Source organism: Ursus americanus, chromosome 21 (assembly GCF_024610735.1).
Source record: "Ursus americanus isolate L20-20 chromosome 21, mUrsAme1.1.p, whole genome shotgun sequence".
NCBI lineage: Eukaryota > Metazoa > Chordata > Mammalia > Carnivora > Ursidae > Ursus > Ursus americanus.
The window spans coordinates 13013290-13033134 of record NC_142147.1 but is presented as its reverse complement, the minus strand read 5'-3'; the positions used below and the strand labels follow the sequence as shown (position 1 = coordinate 13033134).

The window sequence follows — 19845 nt, the reverse complement described above, 5'->3', positions numbered from 1 at the left end:
CATCAAAAAACAAGATGTAACAAGCGCTGGGGAGCAGGGAGGAAAGGGTCCCCTCATGTGCTGTGGGTGGGGACGCAAACAGGCGCAGCCGCTGCGGGAAACAGTATGGAGACTCCTCAAAAAGTTAAAAACAGGGGCTCCCGGGTGGCTCAGTTGGTTGAGGGTCTGCCTTCGGCTCAGGTCCTGATCCCAGGGTCCTGGGATCGAATCCCTGCATGGGGCTTCCCACTCAGCAGGGAGCCTGCTTCTCCCTCTCCCTCTGCCCCGCCCCCGCTCATGTGCTCACGTGCTCTCTCTCTCTGTCAAATAAACAAATGAAATCTTTTTTTTTTTTAAGTTAAAAATGAACTACCTTATGATCCAGCAATTCTACTGGTAGGTATTTATCTGAAGGAAGTGGAAACACTAATTCAAAAAGATACCTACACCCCTATCTATGTTCACTGCGGCATTATTTATAAGAGCCAAGACACGGGAGCAAGACATCCATGGATGCGTGAACGTATAAAAATGATGGAGTGTGCGTGTGTGTGTCCCTGTCGGGGGGGCAGGGAGAGAAAGGGAGACAGACAGACAGACAGACAGACACACACACACACACACACACACACACCATGGTATATATACACAATATTCAGCCATAAAAAAGAGGGAAATCCTGCCATGTGTGACAACACAGACAGACCTTGAGGGCATTATGCTAAGTGAAGTAAGTCAGACAGAGAAAGACAAATCCCATATGATCCCACTTATATGTGGAATCCAAACCTTTAAAAAAAAAATCCAAACTCCTAGATAAAGATGAATTGGTAGTTGGGAGAGGCAGGGTTGAGGGTGGGCAAACAGGGTGAGGGGGGTCGAAAGATACAAAGTTCCAACTTTAAAATAAGTAAGTCCTGGGATGCCACGTACAGCGCAGTCCCCCAGTTAACAGTACTGTCCTGTGTATTTGAAAGTTGCTAAGAGAATAGATCTTAAAATTTTCTCATCACAAGGAAAAAAAAATTGTAATTACGTGCAGCGATGGATGTTAACCGAACTTACTGTAGTCATCATTTTGCAATATATACATGTTTCCAATCGCTGTACACCTGAAACATAATGTTACATGTCAATTATAGCTCCAAAGAAAGAACTGAGTCACCGAATGAATGAATAAATAGGGAGAAAGGGACACCTCTTTCTTACAGAAGAATTCCAGTCAATTAATCTAGGGGGAATGATGGGAATAGAAAAATCACCATCAGACAAACGCTGTAAGGATTATCTTTGCTTGCAAGAGTTATTGAAGGGCGCTCAAGCATTGTGGGTCCAAGTATGGGGAGAAACAAGATCTTCAGATAACCGCAAGCGGCTCCGCGGAAGACGCTGGTGAATGACACAGGAATAATGCTCTCTCCACACAGAAGGAAGCGGGCTGCCACCCTCTTAGCCAAGCGATCGCAATGCATCCCGGAATGAGACTGGCATCACATACTCCCTGATCCGGCACACTGGGAAGGACACGCGCCGTCTCTACGGTGTTCTTGTCCAAAATGCCTAAGCTCAGCCTAACCAGGAGAAAACAGCAAACCAAGCTACGCGGAGGGCTACTTTACAGAATACCTGACCAGCACTCCTCCCAAGTGTCAAGGTCATGACACTCAAGGAAAGACCAAAGAATTCTCACAGATTGGAGACTAAGGGGAAGTGGATCCTGGGCCGGAAAAGGACATGAGTGGGAAAACTGGTGAACTAAAAAAAAAGGGGGGGGGCTTTAGCCAGTTAGTTAACAGCATATGAATGGTAATTTTCTGATTTTAGTCACTGCACTCTGGTTCTATAAGGAGCCAAGTGGGTGGAGGGCATGTAAGAGTTCTATGGGTTACTTTTATAAGTTTTCTGTGTCTAAAATGGTGTCAGTATAAAAAGTGTCTTTTTAAAAAAGATGTTCTGTCTTCTACCACCAGTGACTCCCTCACACACATGGTCCAAATATTCCCCCCAAGCTGCACATAGCTGGCCTGCCTCCCGCCTCCCGAATTTCACTCCCAAGCTCTGGCTCCTCGCCCCGCTGGAATCCCCAGAGAGACAGCAGCATGGGGCGGGCTAGGCGACGGCTCCGGGATCAGTTCCCCTCGGGTCCAAGCTACAGCTCCATTGGCTGAGCCCCTATATGTGTCCCCTCGGCTGGCTTCATCTGTTCTCGTGTCACCTCCTCAGAGAAGCCCTCCCTGACCACCTGAGCTAATGTTTCTCCCCACCCCCATCCCTTTCTACCGCATACTTGGTTTTAGCTCCTTAAGAATGCCTACACTCCTGAAATTGTGTTTCATTTCCCAAAGGGCACGCCGACTCTCTAAAATGTTCTTGCTTCCCTGCCTGCGGACTCGTGTGTTTCTCCCCAGCCCCACTCTCCCGTGCCGGAACACGGGGTCCGCCGCTGCCCTGCCCACGATCGGATCCTCAGCTCCTAGCAGGTGCTGGTGGCTCAGGGCACCCTACAAACCGTGGCTGGGGTGTCCCCTCCTCTCTTGGGGTTTTTCCTTAGCCTTTGGCCCAGGGCCTGCCCAGCACCGGGGCTGGTGTGCCCGTGGGTGTAGGACACGCGGCCGATGACTTACTCATAGAACTCTGCTGCGGGCGTGAACTTGTACTTGGAGTACTTGGTGTGGTTGCCCAGCACGGAGCTGTTGAGGAGCTTGGGGTCGGTGCAGTTGGGGCTGTTCCAGGAATGGCCGCAGTCAGTCCAGGGCAGTTTGAGGGTGAAGGAGGAGAAGAGGTAGTAAAGGGACCAGGCGATGATGACGTTGTAGTAGAAGCCGACGTAGATGGCGATGAGGATCACGGCGTAGCCCACGCCTGCGTGGGGGCAGCGCGGGGTCAGGCGGGGGCTTCCCCAGGCCCCGCCCCAGAGCCACTCACGTCTCCCGGGGCGCCAGCTCCGACCATGGCACCACCGGACCCCCTCCGCCCCTCCTCCTCTGCAGCCCCACCCGTATGCCCTGGGAACCCCCCAGCCCTTCGCTTGAGCGCTCTCTCTCGCCCCTGCAGCTCCTCGGCCGCTCATCAGGCCGGGAGAAGTGCCAGGCCCTTCCTGCCCCCAGGGAGCAGGCAGAGTGTAAGTACTGGAGTGGCTGGAGGCACTGGAGAGGGAGCATCCGGGTCCCTCACCCCGGGGCGGAGTAACAGGGAGGCCGGCTAATATTGTCTCCCAGGCGGATGAGCCCCTGGTCCAGCCATGGTGGAGCCGGCTCGAGGACATACTTTTATTGGCTGACTCCCCTTCTCTGTGCCCTAACAGTCCTTCCTAGAGTCACCTCCCAAAATAACTCCCTACACAATCCTTGTCTCAGGCCCTGCTTCTGGGGAACCCCAAACAAACTCCCTGAGTAGCCCTGGGCCCTGCTTTCAACATCTGCTTAGTGCATGTGTCAATCCCACCTTCCTGAATATACTGGAAGCTCCTCTTGGGCTAGCTAGTTCTAGGTGTTTGCCCAGAGTAGATTTTTTTTTTTTTTTTTTTTTTTTTTTGCCTGTGCAGCATTGCTTGAAGGGGGTAGCCTTAAGCATTCTTAGCATGTGAGGCTTGGGTAAGGCTAATCCCTCATGCCCTTGACCTAGCAATAGGCACATGCCTCAGGCCTGGCCACTCAGAGTTCTGCTTGCCCAGAGCCATAAGGATTGGTTGACAGATGGGCTTATGACTCAAGTAAAACCAATGAGAGTCCTCTCGGGGAACTCTAAGGATGCTAGAAGGTGTTTTTGATTTCTTGTGTCCCTGTTAAACTTGGTAGGAGGTCATCTCGTTGTTGCTGATGCCAGTTTTGCTGGCACCTGAGAAGAATATGCCTGAGATGGATGCGGACGCTGACTTCAGATGGAGAGAGGTGGAGGCAGATTCCAGGTGATCTTATTCAAGCACCTAGATCAAGCTGCACCTGAAGCTAGCCAGAAGCTCTTAGACTTTACTGTATCATAAGCCAATTAATTAATTCTCTTTTACATTAAAGACACTTTGAGTGGGATTTCCAGAAATTAAACTAAACAATCCTCACTAATACACATCTTATAAGCCTCTCGTACCGGCCTATGTCTACTACAGGACTGAGTATGGAGACGGTGGTCAGGAGACACGTGCCAGCTGAGAAGAGGCGCCCAGGAGTCATACTGGCCCTCAGTGCTATCTGGGCCCAGGTCACTAACCAGCGCTTGGGAGGCACTAATTCTGACTCCCTGCCTTTCTCATCCTTGTACCAAGGGACCAAGAAATGCCAGTTGCTATGGCTACTTTCTCCAGATGTGCTCCAAGTACCAAATGCCAGCAGGCTTCATCACCTCTCCCAGCTGTGATCAGTCAGTGGTGGCTGCTGGATTAAGGACTGTGAGACAGGTTTCTAGCTGAGCCCGGAAAGGCCCACGAGCAATTGACCATGTCTCTGCCATGGGAGCGTGAGCGGAGAGGAGTGGTGTGTGCTGGGTACTTCTGACACTTCCGTAAATATTTCCCGTATGGGAAACAGACACCTTCTGGTCACTCAGCGGTGGAAGCTGGACTGGTCCCCAGGTGTCTCGACTTTATAGGCTAAGCTGTCCCTGACACACCAAATGCTCTCCCCGTAACTGTGAACCGTGGGTGCTCTTGACCCTGCCCCCACCCCCACCCCAGGCAGCTGGTCTACCTCAGATCCCACCTCCGGAGCACTTCCTCCAAGGGGCACGGAGGAAATCTTTCGGACAACTTGGACCCCCCGACCCGTGCTTTACCTTTGAAGAATGGGCAGATCTTCCACACCGTGGCTGCTCCTTCTCGGTTGTACTGGCCCAGGGCCAGCTCCATGTAGAACAGAGGCATCCCGGCGATGATAAGGAACAGTGTGTACGGGATCAGAAAGGCACCTGGAGGACACAGAGGCAGCGTGTGACCCCCCCAGAGCCCTGCCCAGCCTTAGCCTGCCCCTCTGAGCGCCTGGATCAACATCTAGTAGAGCCTTGGGGTCCTCACCCAGCAGCTCCCCGGCCACTTCCCGAGGGGGGCTTTGTGGTAGATGAACAGAGTGACGCAGAGACACGCGCACAAACTGCCACACTTGTAATAATTGTGGGGGTACCAAGACTAGCCATCGGCCATGCTAATGGGGTTCCGTGGTCAGGGCAGTAAATTCTGGCTTCATCAAAGCTGAACGGCCTTGTTTCTTGCAGGATTCTTCTGGCCTTCGATACACAGACACACGCTGTGCCATGAGCACGCGTAGAGGTCCGGTGTGCACCAAATTCCTGCAGAACCTTTTCTCGCACGAACCATTGCTCTAGGAGATGCCAATCGCCCCAAAGCCTCCTTGTAGAGGCCAGAAAATAGAGCTCAGTGCCCAAAGTCACCTATGATTGAGCTTCTAACTTTGCTTCTATCGGTCTCATTTTCAGGTCTCGGGCGCTTTCCCGAACACAATCTCACTGGCTTATTAGGTCCACTAAGAGACATAACCAGAGACACAATCAGGTAGGGTCACTCTGTGTCCCCCCGCTCCCCCAGAGGAAACTGAGGGCAGAGAAGGGAGTCGATTCAGTCCTGTTGGTGCTGCTGGTAGGTGACAGAAGCAGAATGAGTACTCAGGTCTTCCAACGCGTCAGGCTCCCTCGCCCTGCTACAGGCAGCTGAAGGGAAGCAAACCCCGGAGCAAGGGTCTGACCAGGGAAGGAGCCCACCCAGAGCATCGCAGAAACTAGAGGGGGCTCCTGGCAAGGAAGGGGCAGCGACTCATCCCTGAGAGAGTTCCCGGTGGGATGAGACATGGGTGAGTTTCAGAGATGATTCTCCGTGTGCCTGGCAGCCCCAGGGTGAGCTTACGGGGCTCTGACGCCGAGAGGTGACTCACTGGGATACGTGCCATGTCAGCCCCGGCTATAAGCGGGGCCGAAGCAAAATGCCAGCTCCTTTTCCTGACACAGCTGGAGGTGGCCAGGCCAGATCCACACTCGTCCCCCCGCCTCTGGCCTTTGGCCGAGATGTCGTAACCTTGGAAACCAAACGCTGTCTGGCCCACCCACTCCAGCAAAATGCAGAAACTGGGAAATATTTCATGACGGTAGCATGAGGACGAGAACGTCCTGGGCCGTGTTCCAGGCACTTTCCAGGCAAGGTCTCATTCCATCTTCACACCAGCTCTAAGATGCAGAGATGATTACCATCTCGATTTTACAGAGGGTGATGGCGAAGTCACATGGCACCCCGGGTCAAACGCGCCCAGCAACTGAGACGGTCAGTCTCTACTTTCTTCCCAGGGCTTCTCCTCAGGAAGCCCGGGGCTCTTAAGGACAAAGCATGAAGTGTTGTAGCAAGAGACGGACCAACATGGTGGCATAGGAAAGAAACTACCAGAAAGTGAGGACCTCCTATGTATCGAGTAGGCACTGGGCGCTGGACATCTGGGATCCCATCTACCTTACCCGGAAAAATCTGAGGTAGCTCCTGACAGGCCCATTTTTCAGAGGAAGGAACTGAGGCTTGGGGAAATCAAGTGAGTTGACCAAGGTCACCCAGCCGGTCAGTGAGGGATCTGGGGTTCAGGCCTAGGTCTGCCTGCCTCCCGAGCTCCAGAGCCATTCCAACATATTGTGCAGATTCCATAACATTCTGGCCTCAGTGAAGGCCATGAGTCTGAGCAGGGTCTTAGAGGGGAGAGTGTTCTGACCCTGGGGATCTGGAACCAGCTCGGCCATCTAGTCTGTTGGTCATACTCTGGTCCGACACCCCACCCCCTGCCCCACGCCTGACCACGCCTGACTTCTTTGCAATGCCCAAGTGCCCACATCTCCCTTCCGCTCCTCATTTCCTGCTTTCAAACTCCGCCCCAGCCCCTCTCCCACAGAGAGGGCTGATCTTGCACCTGAACCCATGTCTGCCCACGGTGGGACAGCAATCCCAGTGGGGGCGGTGATGCTCATGGAGGTAGGTGGTGGTGGTGACACTGGTGAGTTCCCGTTATATGCCAAGCCACACGCTAATTATTCATGTAAAACCGTCCCTGAGAGATAATTACCACTAATTCGCCCAAGTAGCTTGTCCAGACTAGGAAGTATGCAGCTGGGCTTCAAACCTGGATCTCTTTGAGCCCCACTTCATCTGTGGCCACCTGCTACTGCCCTCGGGAGACCACAGCCAGAGAGGAGGGGAAACAGAGCTATCCGAATGAACGTTGAACAGGTCTGAAGACTGAGGTCGGTGGCCCAAGGGACAGCGGGGAAGGAAAAAGCCAGGAATCATGGCTCAGATCTTGGCCCTGCGGTTTGCTGCTGACAACATGACATTATTTCTACAACAAAGGGAAAGAGCAACGTCAGCCAGCTAACCGAGTGTCTCACCTGGGCCAGTTTTCTCAACTCTTACGCCTCCGGGGGGCACCTGCCAACAGGTAGATAGGTTAAGCAGGCTGAGATTCGTCTCCTCTTGGGCTCAGCTGGGAGTCCCAGCAAGGGAGAGGAGGAGGGGGGATGATGGGTCTGCCCAAGCCCGAGGCTCTTCTCCGAATGCATTTAATGTGGGCCAGCCACCGCTTCAGGAGGAAACAGCCCAAGAACACTCCAGAAACATGGAACAGCTGAGTGTGGCTAAAAACCAGAAAGCTGCCCTGTGGCCAGTGCCTTATTCTCAAAGAAGACGTTGACCATCTGGTTGGCTCAAGCCCCCTTGCAGAAAGATCTGGAGGAAGCTGGGGCAGAACTGAGGAGCCGGAAAGGGATTTCAGGGGTGACTGAGGTCAGCTGAGGAGTCCTCCCTTAGAAACAGGCCTGCAGCAGCTCCTGGGGAAACAGGCTGGACGGCAAGCTTTCTAGAAGTTACTATCCTGCAAGGCCTATAACCACCACACTCCCATGGGCCTGCTACATCTTCATGTATCGCACTGCCAGCTATAAGCAGCCTTGCACGGGGCCCAAGAGCGGAGAACCTCGGGCCACAGCCCACAATCCTGTCGTGATTCTGGAATGCTCTGGTTGTGCAGGTGCTGGTGTGCAGACCTGGAGAAACGCCTACAGGGCATACCTCCTGAACCTTCAGCCCATATGCCTATACACAGATGCATACCTGTGCACACTCTCGATCCTTCTGCACACTGACACCCACAAACACACGAGGGAAAGAACCGTCAATGGTAAAAGGGACTCTGACAAATGGCCTCGGATGAATTTATAAGGAAAGCGTCTGTCGCATCACCTCCAGCCCAGTGCACGCTGCTTGACACGCCACCACTACAGGGAAACGCTACTGGCCACAGAGGGGCTCTGGAATCTTCTGTGCAAACGCCAAGTCCTCAGGAAGGGAAGTGCCCTGGTCACTAAGCTCCGAGCGGGGATCCACCCAGGCAGATGAGGAGGCCACATGAGGGGGAGCTTGGGAAAGGGGAGCGAATGTCTACAGGGGGCTCAACTAGAGGTGGTAGGGCCCAGGCCTGGTGGTGATTTGGGGTGAGGTGGAGAGAGTGTGATCAGGGAGGGGCTGCAGGAAGGAGAGGAGGGTCCCCTGAGACCTAGCTGAACCCTCTTCCCAGACCGCTGGGGGCCGGATTCCTCAAACTGTGCCTTCTGGCCACACCCTGATATATCAAGAAGTGAAAACCCACAAAACTACGGATGGTCACTGCCTGTGGCTTTCGCCAGATCGCCATGAAAACCTTGGTCAAGGCCAAGACTTAGCCAGACTTGAGCCCCCTCCCTGAACACCCCAAAGGCATAGTAGACATAAGGGGGGAAGAGAGGTTGAGATTTCTGTAGGAGACAGTGCTGCCCCCGTCAGGTGCACGGGTGGGCTCGGGGGCAAGAGTGGGGATCTACACCCACGGGGCCACGCCTTTCATGACACATCGGGCCACACCTCTTAAATCAAACATGCTCTCTCTTCTTACCTCAACAGCTAGACCTTCATGATGGTTCTATTGTAAGGTTCAATTTTGGAGCCCTCCCCTCCTATAGTTCTGCAGGGCAATGTGATAACATAAGGGGAGCCCCATTTGCCTGCACCCCACTTCTTCCCCACCTCAGTGCTGTCCAATGACATGCAAGGCCTTTTGCACACACGTGTGGACTCTTGCACCCACATGTCTAAGCTCTCTGTCCACACCCCTGCGGACAGTGGGTCCCCGGCCTCCCCTGGGTCCTGGGCCCTGCGCACCTGCAGCACAGCCCACACGACAGAAGGCATGAGCTGGGAGGCCCCTGCAGACCCAGAAGGGGGTTGGGGTGTTTGCACAGGGAATTCCAGGATCTGGGTACCTGGAGTGGTGGCGGGGGGAGGCAGTGCTCTGGGTGAGCAGGCTTTCTTGGCTCTGGCCTCGGTGAGAAGGGAAGGAGGGCCGAACGGGGTTCTCTAAAGCACAGGGCCCAGGGCAGACCCGCTGTGACATAATGTGATACGTAGATATTTGGTCTCTGCTCTGGGTTCCTAACACAGAGCTCTTAAAAACCCGCACAATTTTCTGAGTGGGAGTGATAGGAGTGTCTTACACAGAGCTCCCAAATCCCTTGAAATTTTCTGGGTGATAGGAGGATCTTTTGTTCTAATGAGACAATTCTTGGTGGGCTGCTGGGGGGGGGTGGTCCCCAGAAAAGCCAGACCCTGATTAGAAATTTGGAACTTTCAGCCCCAGCTTCCAACCTCGGGGAAAGATATGGGGGGCTGGAGATGAAGTTAATACCAATGATGCCCACGTGACGAAGCTTCCATAAAGGTCTCTGAGCTACGGAACTCGGAAAACTTCTGGGGTGGTGAACACACCCACGTGCCAGGAGGGTGGCCCACCCCAACTCGGCGAGGGCAGAAACTCCTGCGCTCGGCACTGTCCCAGACCTCGCCCCACGTACCTCCCCAACTGACTGCTCTTTGGTATCCTTCATCACACCCTTTATAACAAGCTGCAAAATGTAAGACGGTGCTTCCCTGAGTTCTAGGAGCTGCCATAGCAGATGACTGCACCTGACGAGGGGATCCCGGAAACCCCTGATTTGCAGCCAGGTGGTCAGAAGTGCAGCGGACCGCTGGAGACCTTGGCGGGCACCTGAAGTGGGGGCAGTCTTGCAGGACTGTGCCCTGAGCCCGTGGGGTCTGCTCACTCCGGGTCGACACCCCGCTGGGGTCTGGAGTGTTGGAGCACGGGGCCGTGTAGAAGCACGGAGGACCATCTCCGCACCACCGGTGTGCTGTGATAATGGAGATGATGGAGGAGAAGCAAGTACCTGGCACGTCCGAGGTGCTCCCTCTACGGGAATCGTGTCCTGCCATCACGCAGGGGAGCGCACGCAGGTCCCGTGGGGCCTCCTGTGCCCGTCCCAAGGGAGGCTGGCCATTCCCCTGCGGCCAAACAAGGGTGCAGACCACAGGCAGGAACGGAGTCAGGGTTCCCTCAGGTCACCGCCAGCTCCAAGACTGGAAAGGGCTCCTACTGTGCTCCCCAGAAGCCCCTCAGGAGGGAGAGACCTGCTCCCCCGCGGCTGGTCCTGCTCAGCCCTCAGCTGTAGGCCCCTTGGCAACCGCCTCAGTTAAGAGAGCCACCGCCCCCAAGGCCACGTCGCCTTCCCAAGGTAGCTGGTACCCACTGACCAATTGATGTCAGGGCATAGTCCCGGCCTCCTCACCTCAACTCAGGACAAGTCTGGGGGGCCATCCCAGGCTCGCTCCGAGGTCCCCACGGTCCACTGAGGCTTTGCTGAACCTGGCGGCCAGCCTCTCCATCTGGCCAGCATGACTTTTTCCCGTTCCCTCAATCCCACACCCCCCCCTCAACCAGCAGCCTCCCCTTTCCACCTTCCGTCTGGCCTTAGAGCCACGGAGAACAAGCCAGATCGGTCTTGTCCAAAGCAATGCTTCGTGCACTGGGGGTTGGCCATAGCAACGCCCTCTGAGCCCTCACCAGCTCAGCCCCTGGCTTCATGCGGCCATTCCTGTAGGGAAACACTCTAATTCTTATACTAAACCAAGCCCAGATCATTCGAGTTTGTCAGCATGGACTCTGTCCAGGGTAGGGTATCAGAACCATGGGATGACGGCCGTGTTTCCTCCTCCCCAAGACTTATCTTCTCCTGAAGGACCTCAAGGACCACCGTGGGCCCCTGCCCACTGGCCTCAGGATCCCCCCAACTACCGCCCAAGTGGGGTCTTGTAGCCCTGGACTCCTGCCTCTCACTGAGATCGGCCAGGAGCAGGGGTGCACACCACTGCAGACGCTCCCGCTGCTCCAGGAGGGAGCTCCCCACGGAGTGACCTACACATTCGGCTTAGGTGCTCCCAGCTGACCTCTGAGCTGACCTTGGCTCTGAGACCAGGGAACACCCCCAGGGAGGAAACATGCCCACTTCCTGATAGATGAACCCCCTGGCTCCTTTCAGGAGGGCACTGGGGGTGAAATTCAGGGAAACGGGGGTTGGGGTTACTTCGCCTCATGGCAGCTTTGCGGGTCTGACCTGATTTTTATTCACAAAAGCTGGAGTTTCCCTAGAGCTCCTTGAAGGTGCTGCTTTCCCATCTCGGTCCTGGTCTCTTATCAATGAACCAAAAAGCGGGTCTTCCAGATGCTCAGAATCCATTATAAGTGAACCCTCATCTCCCTCATTCGGGATATAAGCCTTCCAACAACAGGATCCAAGATGACGTTAACTTTTAGGATATCTACCCGAGACTACGAGCTCCCTAAAGGGAGCTTTTGCTCATCTCCGTGTTCCTGGAATATGGTGGGCATGTTGGAAACGCTTTCTCGTGCGGTACGTGGCTCCCGCGGCTAATGAAAGCCCCAGGGCCTCCCTCCCCTTGCACTGTGACCTCATCCTTACTTAGGCAGTAGGGTCTGGGACCACAGGAAAGGGTGTAACATTTAGCCCCATGAAATCCCATCTTGCTGGAAACGGCTTCCTTAGCTCTTTCTGGCCAGCTCAGAGCAACGAGCCACATCATGCCAGTGACCCCAGATTCAAGACGCAGCTCTAGGTCCTGATGAGCACCTCCTCGTTCCTGCAAACTCGTCAGTGGACGGCCCTGTCGGGTTTGGCAAGCTCAGGGCGAAGACGGCCTCCTACAGCCAGGCCGGGTGGGAGAACACCGAGTTTGCAAGCCTCTGACCTCTGCACCAGCCATCACTTCACATCCAGCCTCCGGAAGCCCAAATATGTTGGCCAAGAGGGTTCCCACACCATGGGCTACGGATACCTGAGACCGTCAGCATACTAGGGAATGGAGAAGAACCCTATTCGGGACCAGAACCACATCTCACGGGCCCCCGTGCAGGAATATTAATCCCCATCATCCAGGTGAGCAAAGAGCCGTGGGAGGAGGTCATACTCCCAGAACACGGAGCAGAGCCCAGCTCTTGATTCTCGATTCCCTGGGCCCAGGTGTGCCTGCTGTCCAGCCTGACTCCCCTTCCTAGATTGATTCCTAGAATCAATTCTGCTCCCTCCAAACTCAGGACCTGACCGTACTCCTGGGTCTAGCCTGTAGTTGAAAATCAACAAACAATAGCAACGATAGGAACAGGTCGTTTCCTGAGCCACTTCTCTGTGCCAGACACTATATCGAAGGCTTTGTTTATGTCCTCGATATCATCACCCTGCTGGAAGGTAGACGCTTTCTCCTTCTCTGCACAAGGAAACTGAGGCCCAGAGAGGATGAGTTCAGGGTTCCATTGCCAGAAAGTGTCAGGCTCAGATTCAAACCTGGGTCTGCCTGAACCCAGAGACCATCTGTCTGACAGCACAGGACTCATTTCAAACAGAAGCAGCCATCACCGAGACTCCTTTCCTGGCCGGGCAGGCCGACGTGGAGAGCCAGGCGATCGGCCCACGCCTCCCCGGGGACCAGCACAGGCCAGGCCGAAGACCACAGGTGCAGGGGAGATTCTAGCATCCTGAAAATAGCCCCCACAGCCTGGCACTGTCTCTCTGTTTGAGAAGGTTCTGAAATTTCCAAAACTGGCTTTCCCCGTCCGTAGCCTCCCGCACGTGTGCCTCCCAGCAGCTGGCCTCTGGGAAGATGTTCAGACACACTGATCATTCCCAGGAATTTATTCAGAAAGTATTAGCCGGGGGCCTAAACTATTGGCACCTGTATCATTTCACAACATGCTCCGGTCTGAGCCAGCGGGCACAGCCAGACTTGGAGGTTACTATGTGCAAACCAGCAGCAGAAGCTCACACGGGCTAGTACACGACAAGGCGGCCGAGTCCCAGCTTGGGCGCGGCGTTGAGCCAGGTCACTGGAGAAGGAGAGCTCGTGGGGGTCATCGAAGCTCATCTCCAGCTGTCACAGGGAACTCAGGCTAGGAGAGGGGTGGGGCCATGCCCAGAGAAACGGAGCTGGGATTCAAACTCGGGTCTTCGGGCTGCTTCCACCATTACAGGACACCCACCTGCCAACCTGCTTGCACATCTCAGGGGCTGACTTTAGAATTATGGTGAGGGACTGATCCCCAAGGAGCAGCCAGGAGGGCTCAGCAGAGATGAAGTTCCAAAGGGGCCAGCTGAGCTCCCCTGGAGGGCTAAGGGGTAGCTCAGAAAAGGAGCTGCCTTCTAGTCGGCAATGGAGGGGGAGGCTGCATGGCTCCCCTGGGTCAACCGCGGACATCGTGGCCAGTAATGGAAATTCACTGGTACGACTTCCCCACCCCTTAGCCTGGCATTCAAGGTCTCCAGGACCGGGCCCTGACTTGCCTCTCCGCCCTTATCTCTGCTGGCTTGCCCTCCCGCCAGCCCGCACTCCTCGTCTCTGAGATGATCCCACATGCATTCTCGAGCAACGAGCATGCCTCCTACCGTCTCAAGGCTTATCCATGCACCTCCCATCCCGAGGGCCTGAGCTCCGAGGACAGTCCACGTCCCCATCTTTCCCAATCAGCCCCTCTTCAGACCTTTAGAACGCTTGTCACCTCTCCCATCCATTTCCCACATCATCAAAACGTGGTTAAGGAAGAGGGGCAGCTACCCTTACAAGGGGCCATACTCCCTGCGTGGCTCTCCGTGAGCCTTATATCACATTCTCCCATCCTCGCCCTCTGAAAGGTGAGAACCATTCTTTCCATTTGACAGATGAGGACATTGAGGCAGGAGAGGCCGAAGTCCCACTGGCAGAAGTTGGAACCCGGGACTCCATGGCCAAGGCCCCTGACCCCCGGCCTGCTGGCCCCAGCCCACCAGCGCGAGCTCCCTTTCTTGGTCAGTTCCTGCCGGGCGTTCCCGCTGTCTCTGAGTAGGCATTAAGGCGTGGATCATTCCATTCATGTACTCATTCAACAGACGTCTGTTGGGCACCTTCTACCACCTTCCTAGGATCTGGACCTTATTTTGAGCATTCGAAATAGAGGCAGGAAAAAGCCACAGTTTATGCCCCCGTCTGTTTGGGTGACCGATACACAAAGAGATAAAAGACCAAACAACACGGCTGGGCGATATGCAGGGTTTGCAGACCAACGACAGGGAGTTTCCCACCGAGTTTGCCTAAAAATTGGAACCTGTGACAAATTGGCTGTGTTTGTCCCCTGCCCCGCACCTGGTGTATCACCGAGCATACAGCAGGTGCTCACAGTTGGTGGCAATGGCCTCGGGAGCACACAGTGGGAGCTCTAGAATATCCGTCTAGCCGACATGTCCAACTGGCCATCTGGGGTGCTTTTAGTTTCAACCAACACTTATGACAGTGACAATGGCATGCAGTGGCATGACACTTTAGGTGACTAAAGCTCCTGGCAGGCAGACGTGGTGATGAATATACGTAGGGGGCCCCCGCGGAGCCTAGCACTGTGCCTCACACTGAGAGGAACCCAGGAACTGTTGCTGGTTCATGAGGGGGCCTCCTGCTGTCTTGGGGCATGCAGCCTCGGACGGCCACTGAGGACATGCCAGACGGCGCATCTTAGGGTCTCGGTCTGTCTTTCATTCGTCATCTCCCCACCTGCTAAAAATACATGCAATCTGCTTTTCCTCCCTCCCTGGGTCCAAAAGGCCAGAATTCTTAAAGCCGACCAGAGACTTGAGAGGCTGTGGCAGCCAACCACGGAGGAGTGTCACCTCTGGATCGTGCTTCCCATTTCTCAACCGGAGCAGGTGTCCAGAGCAAAGGCTGAAGCAGAGAGCTAGGTCCCAGACCCTACAGGACCGGTTGCGAGCCTTCCCTTTACCCGGTTCCAAGCCCTTGCCCTGCCTGCCTCTGACCACCTGGAGTCAGGAGCTAGAGCCCCTGCCAGGCAGGATGACCTCATGGATATAGAGAAGTTTCCAGAGCCGGACTCCCCTTTGCCAACTTCTTCCTCCCCATCATTTTCCCAGGCTTTCGGCAGGGCACCCCTGAACTCATTCCAGCAAGAGGCACAGGACTGGGGTGGTTTGGGCGCCCAGAAGCAAAGGCCCTCAAGAAGAGGCTAGAGTGTTAGGACCTTGTGTCCCACGCCCTAGGCCCCTTCTTCCAGGGCTCTGCTGTAGTTGGTGTCTAGACTCGCGTCCCAGGCAGGTAGGTCATCTGTCACCCGGCTCGGGATAGGGAAGAGAGCCTGGCTGCTTCCACTGGAGTTTTCTCCAGGCCCCTCTACTACTCCACCCTGCATTGTGGCCAGGACCCCAGGAAGTAAAGGCTTCATCCCAGGCCTCCTGCCTCCAAGATCAGGTGAGTTCTTGGTACCTAATGACGCAATCCTATTGAGGCTGTGCACTCCGGCGCCTCCAGCAACACAACCCCCATCCTGAGAGAGGTGTTCCCTCTGACACTAGCTTCTCTCTGTGTGTCTCTGTTTCAGAGTCTTTGTCCCCAAGAGTGCAGGGCCCCCCAAATGCCTTCAGGGAGCCCACGTCCTCTCTCCCTTTTTGGCCCAGAGGCCTCTGGCCCAAGGCTCAGAGTGCTGGAGTTAGGGTTCCCGTGTGCCTGGTTGTCACTTCCTGTGCCCTTCTGGGGCCCCTTCCAGAGCTCTCCAAATCTCCACCTCTCTTCCTGCGAACCATCAAAAGATCAGTGTTTCTCACCCAACTTAGGGCCCCAGATTCTGTCCTTCCACCCATGCACTTATCACTGTCCAGGGGCAAGCCTCCACTTCTCTTTTCCACCGGGGACCACTCCTTTTTCCATGAGCCCTGTCCAGACCCTTCCTGCGTTCCAGACTCGCTCGCATGCTTCCTCTTCTACCACGCGCATCCCAGCATCTCCATCCCAGCCCCTATCCCCGCCACTGCTGCGGGACAGGTAGCCTCGCAAGTCCAAACCCCCAGCCCATCAGGGGTCTCACCACCACCGTTCTTGTAGCAGAGGTAGGGGAAGCGCCACACGTTGGCCAGGTCCACAGCGAAGCCTATCACCGACAGCAGGAAGTCGATCTTCTTGCCCCAGGTCTCCCGGGGCTGCTCGTCCCCTGCGCGAGACGCCAGGAGACACTGGACGCCGTTGCGCTCTTTTACCACCAACAGCTCCGCGGCTTTGCGCCCTTGCACGGGCTCGGGCCCCTGGTCCGCCCCGCTGTTCTCGGGCTGCACCTGCGGCTTCATCCGCGCCAGAAGCATGGGTGCGGTTGGCGAGGGGAACGTCAGCGATACTGGGAGCACTCCGAGGCTCTGCGCGGATGAAAGGAAAAGATGCGGTCACTAGGCCATCCCGCCCTGCTTGCGCCTCCAGAGACCTCCCCGGAGCGCCGAGACACAGCAGCCAGCGCGCCCTGGGCAGACGCGGGGTTTCCCCAAACGCGAGCGCTTCTGTTGGAAAAAAAAAATTGGAAACAGTGGTAGGGGAGTGCGGAACTGAGACAGAACTGAGAGGTGGAGACCGCCCCTGTCCGCCCCGTGGGTCCGGCCCGGGACCACGCAGCGCGTCCCTCATTCGCCCGCTCCCTCTCGCCCCCAGATGGCGGGGCTGGGACACGCAGAGGCTGAGATTTCCCAGGGGCGGGGACCCTGCCAGTGCCGTTTGCTGCCCCCTGCCCCCCAGCTCGGATCGGTGCTGCCTCCAGCAGCCCCGGGAGCCTCCCGGGACACTCACCCTTCTGCACCTCAAACTCGCTGCCACTCTCTCTCTGCGCTCGCAGCCAGGGCCTCCCCGGCACACCTCGGCCAGGAGGCGCGCAGGGCGCACTCAAGTGTCCGGCAGCGCCGCGATCCCGGGTGCCCCGCCTGGCCGCGGCAGGCTGTGCGGCGCGGGCCGGGGCTGGGCTCCGCCGCGTGGCGCTCGGGCGCGGCCCGAGGAGCGCGGGAGGCGCGGGGCGGCCGGCCGGGCGCGGGCTGCCTGGTCTGGCCGCGCCGGGCGGGGGACGGGCTGGTAATGTAGCCTGCGCCCCAGGTAACGCGCCGATTGCATTAAGCCCGCGCCGGGCCCGCTCCGTCTGGAGCCTGTTAGCGCTAATGGGGACTGACAGCGCGGTCGGGGCTGGGCAGGGGCGGGGGCGCGGCGCGGGCTCGGGGGGCGACTCGGGGACCCGGGCGCCCGCTCCCTTGCCAGTACGCACAGGCGCGCCAGACGCAGCTCCCGGGGGGCACCGAGCTCTGACTTCCCACCACGGGAAGAGAGCGAGACGCCCAGAACTGGGGTCAGAGTCGCGTCTGAGAGGGGCCCGGGAAAAGACCACGGAGAGCAGATGACCCGAGTCAGTCCTAGCTCTGTCATCCGCCGCAGGCCCCTTAAACTACCCTGCGGAGTTTTCTCCGTCAACAAAGTGGGGATGTTCTGCTCAGTTCCTACCTAGGTTTGCAAACCTGCTGGTGGCCCATTGGCTGGCTCACAGTTGAAAGGTCATACCCCAGCCCTGACCTCCTCTGTTTGTTACACAGATTTGCGGGTGTGACTCCTGTTCCATGAGCCTGAGAACTTTATTCATTTATCCACGTGTTCATTTACCTCTTCCTCATCTGTTCCTACATATGCCTGCGATGTGCCAGTCACTGTTCTAGGCTCTTGGGAGACAGTCCTGCACAACTTATTCAAAAATCCCTGACAGGGTACCCTTACCATTCTGCCTGGCAGGAAAACAAGAGGCATAATAAATAAACACATTGTATGGTGTGTGGGGAGGTCATATGTGCAAAGGGAAAAGTGAGCCTGGTAAGGGGTTGGGAGGGGGAGAAGGGGAGGCAGTTTGGTCAGGGAATTTGAGAAGGCAACATTTAAACAAATAAAGGAGTGAGCCATTTGGACCTGGTATTCACGCATTCATTCACTTGCCTGGTTAATTTCTTCAGTCATCAAATGATCACCTGCTGTGTGCCCGAACAGGGCTGGCTCCAGGAGCCATGGAGATAGCTCCTGCCATCAAAAAGCTAACAGTCCAGTGTGTAAAGAGTCCATTACAACCCAGTGTGGTCAGGATTGGTTGTAACTACAGGGGTATGGAAATTGGTTGGAGCTGAATCAGCAAGTAAAGGGGGGGCAGTAATCCAAGAAGGCGCCACAGAGGTGACAACACGTAAGGGGGATGGGCAGGAATTTTGACAAACCCAGGCAGGCTGACCTTTCTGTTCTTTAAATAGTCCAAGCTCAAACCCACCACAGGACCTTGACACTTGCTGGTTCCTCCGCCCGAATTGTTCCGATAATAGTTCAGTAGTCCCTTCCTGACCACTCAAATCTAAAATACACCCCCGCTCTCTAACACATCACCCTGTTTTACTCCCTCCGTTACATCAGTATACACATGTATTTATTTGTTTATTATAGGTCTCCTCTTGGGTAGCCTATGAGCTCCATGAAGGCGGGCACCTTGACTGTCCTGTACCCCACCGTGTTCCTAACACCTGAGACATACTAAGGCACCAATGACTACGGAAACGGAATGCATTCATGGTGGTGCATGGGGTGCTGAGGGCATTTTTGCCAGAGGGACCAGCATGACAAATATCCTCTGTGAAGGATGTAGAGAGGAAGGGAAAATTAGTGGGTGGTGAGTCTGCCCTGACCTTCTGGGGGCTGATGAGGAGAGGCAGAAGAAGGTCAGGGGAAGGATTGAGCCAGTTTCAGGAGAGCCTGGAGCCACAGGTTCCCATCCATCAAGGTTGTCAATCTCCTTTGACCCAGGGGTTATCTTGATAAGCCCGTGAGGAAAGCAGGAATGAAATCATCTTGCCATTTTTCAGATCAGGGAACTGTGGCTCTGAGGACTCAAGGGACCTGCCCGAGGACCCACAGGTTGGAACTGACAAAGTTGAAATGAGAACCCAGGTCTCCTGGCTCCCCACCTCTGTCCCCTCCACCGATTGGTGGATCGAGACCCTCAGAATCTCTCTAATGATCACGTTTCCCTCCTCTGCTTTTACCCCATGCCCCACCCAGCTGGTCCCGAGTCTCCCACCTCTGAACAGCCCGGGAAGCCCCAGCCTCCCCTGCCGCCCACCGCAACATCCCCGTCTTCTCACTGCTACAGCCTCCCAGCTGACCACCTCACGTCCAGTACCTTTCCAGCCGCCTGAGGTGCACCAGCTGCCAGAGCTCCTTCTAAAACTCGAGTCTGATCACCTCACGCTTCTGCCTCCTCTTCTGTGGCCCCCCAGCGAGAGACAACACACCAATGTGATTTCATTAATCCTGGATTTAAGGTAATTTTATTTTCTTCTTTATACTTTATTTGCCAACTTGTCTATAATGAGCATTTGATACTTAGGCAATCAGAAAAAAATAACCCACAATTTCTTAAAATCCTCCGATCTTTTCAAGATACTATCTAACCACCTTTAGCAGTACAGACAAGATTCTGCCTGTCTATTCAGTCACATTTCTTGCTATTTTAATTCTCTCCTCATTCTCGCTACAAACCCTTTGCCTGATCCAAAAAAATATACTTTATTCTCTAGCAACATGGGAGATACTCAACGACTAGTGGTATCCTGGACATCTTGTGCCTTTTTACACCTCTGGATTTTTAACTCTGC

At 55.4% G+C, this 19845-nt stretch overlaps 1 protein-coding gene across 1 annotated transcript in view; it reads right to left on the bottom strand.

The window, feature by feature from the left end:
• SLC6A2 (solute carrier family 6 member 2) overlaps window positions 1–16749 on the bottom strand; it is a 46125-nt gene extending 29376 nt beyond the window's left edge. Inside the window, exons 1-3 of the mRNA XM_045806712.2 lie at window positions 16227–16749; window positions 4747–4878; window positions 2604–2841 (exon numbers count right to left, since the gene is read on the bottom strand). Coding sequence (XP_045662668.1) covers window positions 2604–2841; window positions 4747–4878; window positions 16227–16497 — 641 coding nt within the window. The 5' untranslated portion in view covers window positions 16498–16749. The remainder of the gene's footprint in view (window positions 1–2603; window positions 2842–4746; window positions 4879–16226) is intronic.
• Window positions 16750–19845: the final 3096 nt, after the last annotated feature.